Below are 7,168 nucleotides of genomic sequence, written 5' to 3'. Positions count from 1 at the left end.
TATAAAATTGTGTGATTTACACTATAAAAAAGCAATAGGGTAAATTTGCACAACATTGTGAAACGAAGAAAGAAAGCAAGCATGTGATAAAACCAAGGTTATCAAAACCGGACCCGGTAGTTAAATCGGTCCGGAGGTACTAAAAAAACCACGTCTCAAACCCGCTTGAAACCTGTTCAACCGGCCGATTGAACCGTTGAACCAGTCACGGATTAACGGGTTTCACCGGTCCAAATTTTATTATTTAAAAAATTAAAAAATTACATTTAATTTAAATTATTAACTCATTAATTGATTAGTTATGAATAAATTAATAATTAAAATTATAATTAATGCTAAAGGTATCCTTGTTGTTGAAATTTTGAAAAATTAATTAGATTCTAAGTATTTGTTTAGACTTTCTTTCTTCTCTTATACTAATTGCTCTTCCAGTTTTCCAATTATTTTATTTAGAATTTCTTCTTCTCTTCCACTTCAAATTTATTCTTCAATTTTTTCTCTCCATATATTAGTTTATAATTATTTAGAATTTCAAATTTTGTTTCAAAAAAAAAAAAATTTATCAATTTTTTTAAATATCTTTTTAGTCTTAAATAATGTCTTTATGAATTATAAGTTTATCCTTTATTTTTTTTTTTAAAAATTTATACACCCCGGATGTGATTTGAACCCATGACCCCCCAAGGCATAAGAAGTAAGCTCTCAACCACTAGACTAAGAGCTTCACCACTATAAGTTTATCCTTTATCATTTGATATAATTTAATTTTTTTTTTATTTAATTGTATAAATGAGTGGTAGAAATTATTTGAAGGTAATGTTCCATGTTTAAAAAAATTAGCAATTAAAATGTTGAGTTAGCTTCATTTGATTTGCTTTTTGCAAGTAACGAGAGAAATTTTTTTAATTGTAGAACTTGATTTGATCATGATAAGATTCGAGTCAATAATGATATTTATCTATCAGTTAGTATTTTACCACATTGATAGTTATTTTAGTAGTATGGTGTTCAACTTGATGTTTTTCTATTATGAACTTATTATTTTGATAATTCTAATTTATTTTTTGGTATTAAAAAACATGATTATAACTATCAATATAAATTTTTATTGATATCATTATTATTTTACTATATTAAAAAATTAAATAAAATTAAAAATATTAGTTTTTACGGGATCTTTTTGAACCCCAATTAAATTCTGATTGAACCTTTAATTTTTTTTTTTTTTGCGGTTTAACCGATCCGGTTTTAACAGCTGGAAGAAGTTGATTGGCTAAAATAAAACATGCCGTATCCAATACTATTACACTGTTTAATGTTATTACGTGGATATGTACCATTTGCCTGTTACAAAAGCAAATCGTAACAGCAGCGTCACTCGATACTCATTTCTTATTTCGCCTTTGCCTCCATATTTTGCCATTTGCTGATCTTCCCGCCAATTTCTCTCTGAAAATAGCATTACAAAAAACAACTCAGTCATAAATTAGGGGTTTCTGTCGAAGCAGCAGCCAGCTTCAGATGGGTATCAAAGATCTTCTCAGGTTCATGAAACCATACATTGAATCTATTCACATCAAGAAATTCGCCGGAAAACGAGTAAGAATCTATCCTTCTTGCAATTCTTCGTTTCTCAGTTTCTCTTTCTCTCTGACTTAAATTCATCGATTTTTCAGGTAGGTATCGATGCTTATTCATGGCTTCATAAAGGAGGTAATGTAGCTTTTGCTCATCTTTCAGCATTTGTTTTTTTTTTTTTTTTTTTTTTTTTTTTTTTTTTGCGTTTTCTGAAGGAGATTCATATTTTCTTAATTGCTTATTGTCGCAGCTTATTCCTGCAGCATGGAGATATGTTTGGATTCAAAAGGCAATAAACAATTGCGATATTTGGATTATTTTGTGCACCGAATCAATCTTCTTAGGTTCTACAAAATAACTCCTGTTGTTGTTTTTGATGGTGCAAGTATTCCTTGTAAAGCTGGAACAGAAGATGAAAGGAACAGGTCTAATAGATGGCATTTTGAGTTTCATGTGTTTAATTTTTCTGTTAGCGACACTTGATATTTATTTATCTATTTGATTTTGGCTTGATTAGGAGAAGAGAAACTAATCGTGAGTTAGCTATGGAAAAGCTTAAGCTAGGAAATGTTAATGGTGCCGCTGAGCTCTTCCAGGTTTGGGAATTTTACCTTTTTGTTTGTGTTGTGCTCAATTGTTTTACTACCAATGCTTAACTTACGTTCTTGAATGTAGCATGCTTATTGGCATAAACATATTTGTTAATTGCTGCTTCTAGGTTTGAATTTGGTTTTTGTTTACCAATCAAGGTTAGCTTGATTTGGGAGTGGTTTTAGATGCTGCTTAAGTAAGTTGTCGAGTTCAATGTCTAGTGTGCAACAAACCTTAATTAAGAGAAGGCCAGGTGTTGATTAACATCGAACCAATGAATTAGATTAACATTCCCAAGACAGATGTTTAGCTTGACATGTGGAACAAGAAAGTAAACATACAATCACAAGAATTAAAGATTTACGTGGTGCTAATTTTGCCTACATCTATAAATGATGAAAAGCCATAGTTATCAATAGCACGTCTCTTGCATGCCTCGGGCATAAAAGGCTCTAGGTTCTAGGCATCTTGTTTGAGAAGTCAAAGGTGGGCTCTGTTCCAGAGACGTTTGCCTGAGTGTACATTTTTGAGCTTAGTGCTGTACGCTCCAGGCATGTCACTTGAGAAGTCATAAGGTGGACTCTGCTCAAAGAGGTCTTCAGTGGTCAGAAATTAATATGAATTGAACTTTAAGTATAGGTTTATATTTTTAGTTTAATTGGTTCCACGATATCATATCAATGAGCTTTTAGTTCATTTGGTTTCATGATATGGTATATAAGAGCCTTTTAGATTCGGTCCCATGATAAATTTGTTGATTAAATTGCATGACGTGTTAATATGGGCTTGTACACTTTTTAAGCCCATTGACCATTCACGTGCGGCGTGTGACGGATATTAATATGAATGGGGTTTTAACTATCCGTTTAAACTTTTAATTCAATTAGCTACATGACACGTTTGAGCATAGCTTTTATGAGCTTAGCACCTTGTCAAAGACGTGTCTAGGCACAATTTTATTAGACAGTAAGAAAATCCCATCCTCTCCCTACCTGAAGAGCAAATAAATCAGCCATTCGTCTCCACATATTTGTTTGATTTCTTCTTTTGTTTTCTGCTTGATTTGGTTCTAGAACTGCATATCTAGTTTTGTGCTAACATTGAACAATAACAGATTTGTACATCCTTTATGTTTTCTGCTTAAGTTGTATTTGGTTTATGTTATTTTGTTAGATATGTAAATAATCCTATGTGCTTTAGTCTGTTTTCCCAATAATGTTAACATCTATCTCTTCATATTTGTTGTAACTTGTAGAGAGCAGTGAGTATAACCCCAGTAATGGCGAAGCAACTAATTAAGGTACATAATTTTTCCAACTTCCATATATTATAGCTTGCTTATAGTTGTAGCAGTTCTATCCACGACTCTGCATATTACTGAATCTGATTATAATTTGGTTATTGTTGGATATACATAAAAACTACTTTTGGAATCTTACCTATTAGTTTACACTTTTGGATTTATTAATTCTTTGACATTGATATTAGAGTCCCTTAACTAAAAAAAATTCAAACATTCATCAAATAAATCTCAACACAAGATAGAGATTACTATGTTTGTCTGCAATTCAAGCCCAAAAGACAATTCGGGTACTAAATTATGTATTGACTCGAGCTTTTGGGTTCAGTGTTCTTTAACGGTTATACTTGTATATATTTCAAACTAGAGATCTACCCCCCTGTTTTTTATTATATGGCTTTTAAGGTTTTTTTACATGACTTTTTATATTATCTTTACACTTTTGTTAAGGTTTTCTCAAATTTCCCCCAATTTACACTAAGAGAGAGGTTTAATACAATCTACAATCTTATAATGAAGCCATAAGAATTAAGGAAAATGAGAATTTCAGCATGAAAAGTAGTGTTTTAGAAAAGAAGTATTAAGGGTAGATTTGTAGTAAAATATCTTAAACGACAAAAAAAAAAAAACTTTTCATGTATATTCCTTGACAGTCATGTACTATTGGTGTATTTCAGATCTTGAAATCAGAAAAAGTGGAATTTGTGGTAGCTCCATATGAGGCTGATGCACAACTAGCATATTTATCAAGTCTTGGAGAAGAAAATGGTGGCATATCAGCAGTTATCACAGAGGATAGTGATTTGTTGGCATACGGTTGCCAAGCTGTAAGAACTTCCACAAAACTTTGATTTGCTGGAGATGGAGGTCTACTGCTCTCCTGCTCACTGGTTCATATTTTCTCTTCATTATTCAAAATTGTAGATATTGTCTTGTCTTGATTTTCTTTTTTGTTGCTTGCTACAGACCATATTTAAGATGGACAGATTCGGCAATGGTGACCTGATACTCTTAGACAATGTTTTTGAAGCCGTGTCTTGCAAACCTTCATTCCGATATTTCGATATGAAATTGTTCACTGGTGAGTGCTCCATGACAAACTTACGGAGTTTTTTTGTTCACAATGTTTTTGTCAAAATCTGAGTTATGTTATTATCTACATGTTACATGTCATTATATATGATATGAACAAAAAAAAAGGGGTCAATCATGTTGTGCCAGTTGGATTGACTCTATAAATCGTATTATCATATCAGACATTGTCACTCCTACTGTAATCTGATGGAAGTTTAGTCATTTATGCAAACAAAACAGAGGCAAATTTTGCAGAAAAGTAAACAAATAAAGCATTTCAGTATTCCAGAAGGGGAAATCTCTACACTTTGATTCTGGAATGTGCTTCCAAAATCATGATTGAAACAAGTTGCACCTTTGGATTTTCATATGATTATTATGAGATAGAGACATAGAGACATAAATTTTATGTACAAGTTTGGATTATAAATTGTAAAATGGATCATTTTTTTGAAATGTTCTACAGGTATGTGTATTTTAGCTGGCTGTGATTTCCTTCCCTCTGTTCCTGGGATTGGCCCTGTGAAGGCCCATTCCTTAGTCTCCAAGTACCGGAACTTGGATCGTGTAAGTATTTAAAACTGCTCACTCCGTCACTGTAAATTGTGCAGTCACTTCAAAAATTGACAGTCCTAATTATCATATGTGCCTACAGGTTTTATCAGTTCTGAAGTTGGAGAAAGGCACTCAAATGCCTGAAGATTACCCCAAATATTTCAAAGAAGCATTTGCAGTTTTTCAGCATGCAAGAATGTATGTAGATTGCAAATTAAGTTATTTCAATGATTCCTAAGCTTATGTTAAACCCCATGACAGACTGGTTTTTCAATGTCTATGCAGATATGATGCCAGAACTAAGAAACTCAAACACATGAAACCACTTTCACAAGATCTTAAAGATTCTTCAGCAGGGGAGCTTGATTACCTCGGACCGTATCCTATTCCTAGTGTTGAGCTCATTCCATTTCTGAAAATTAATGCATCATGAACTTTTACTTCTTAGATGCTTCGATTACCGTTAAATATGGTAATTCCAGGCGTAAAAAAATACATATTTTGCTCCTTGTACTTGGCAGTCTCTGTTACGATTTGGTAACAGTTAGTCTTTAACAGAGTGAAAATATCGAATAAAGCTCGGGGACTAGATGTGACTAAATGCACACTTTGAGCCGAGTATAAAGTTTAAAAATTTGCCTTTTTAGTGTTTGCCTTAACTGTCTGTAAATTATATTAGAGACTTACCTCCTTCGATAGCAGTTGCGATTGCTGAAGGAAACTTAAATCCGATGAACATGGAGGCCTTTGATTGCTCTCCTAGTTCTAAACTTCATCAGGAGATTCATGCCCCCCTTTTCATCTCAAATTTTTGTGAAGTCCGGAAACCAGAAGCAGCTCGAGCCTCCAGAGAAAAAAGCTGCTTCTTGAGCAATTCTTCAGAAATTACAGGCAAGTTCGACAATCCTTAACGAACATTTTCTTAACTTACGTTTCATAAAACTATTCCTATCATATAGACCTGTGAATTACTGTGTTCAAATCGTGTCATTTTTGGGTTCGCCTTAAAAGGAGAAAATTTAAACCCAACCCAAAAACTTTTGTATCAGTGTAATCTGTTCGGTTAGTGTTGATTCCATGTCGTGTTTCCGAATTACATATAATTTTGTTATGCATATATATTAATAATAACTTTTAAAAATGTAAGAACATATGGTAACATTTTTAAATACTTTATGTCATTTTTAGATGAGCATATTAATACTAACCATCGAAAAGTCCACTAATATCATATTAGAGAGTCATGTAGTGTGTTTATCACGATTTAAGACGTTGGAATCATATTTGAAAATAATAATTATAATTTTATTATCTTTAATGACATAAAAACACGAGTGAAAAAAACAATAATTTTAAATATTACTGTTATTTTGTGTCATTTTTGGGTAATCCTAACCCAACTAAATTTTTTTGTGTGTCAACCCAAAAATGACACATTGTCTAGTAAGCTACACCCAAACACTAAAATTGCGTGTGGATTTCGTGTCCTGTGATCCGACTTCTGACACCAACCATATTGAATTGTTGTAGTTGCAGAGAAGGTAATAAAGCAGGATCAGATTACTGAAAAGAAGTATATCAAAGAAGCAGTAGCACTTCAGAAGCTAGTTTCACCAACAGAACCACAACTAAAAACACAAACACCAATGGCTTCAGATGACATTCCGCCGCGGAAGATCTCTAACAATCCATTCATGATAAAGAGTTGCACAGAGGAAGTTCCAATCATGCTGGAGGACGATGAGCTATTTTGCTCGACTCCTGAATCAAAGGTTCCTTGTAACAACTTTTCAAAGAAAAGAAAAGGGAACGAAGCTGACTTGCATCAAATGGAGAGCATTGATGAACAGATTTCAGAGGTAATCAACGTCGAAAATGTAGACATATCCCAAGAAAGTGTCAATTCTAAGTCTAGGAAAGGTAGAGGCAAAAATGAGAAATCAAAGAGAAGTAGTCTCAAGACTAACGATACCAAGCAGAATAGTATCTTGAATTTCTTTTCTCGTGTATAAGATGCTCATTTTTGTCTTTCTGTTTGCCTTTTTCGTTAAAGTTTTAGATGTTTGATTA

At 32.9% G+C, this 7,168-nt stretch overlaps 1 protein-coding gene across 1 annotated transcript; it reads left to right on the top strand.

The window, feature by feature from the left end:
- Positions 1-1,469: 1,469 nt before the first annotated feature.
- On the top strand, positions 1,470-7,168 carry LOC136203262 (exonuclease 1). The gene is made up of 12 exons (XM_065994386.1): positions 1,470-1,599; positions 1,677-1,713; positions 1,829-2,003; positions 2,096-2,174; positions 3,425-3,469; positions 4,147-4,296; positions 4,436-4,550; positions 5,010-5,110; positions 5,199-5,296; positions 5,384-5,476; positions 5,778-5,989; positions 6,629-7,168. The coding sequence occupies exons 1-12, from the start codon at positions 1,522-1,524 to the stop codon at positions 7,108-7,110; spliced, it is 1,665 nt and encodes a 554-aa protein (XP_065850458.1). The 5' UTR covers positions 1,470-1,521; the 3' UTR covers positions 7,111-7,168.

The sequence above is a fragment of the Euphorbia lathyris genome, chromosome 8, assembly GCF_963576675.1.
Source record: "Euphorbia lathyris chromosome 8, ddEupLath1.1, whole genome shotgun sequence".
NCBI lineage: Eukaryota > Viridiplantae > Streptophyta > Magnoliopsida > Malpighiales > Euphorbiaceae > Euphorbia > Euphorbia lathyris.
This window is presented reverse-complemented; position numbering and strand designations above follow the sequence as displayed.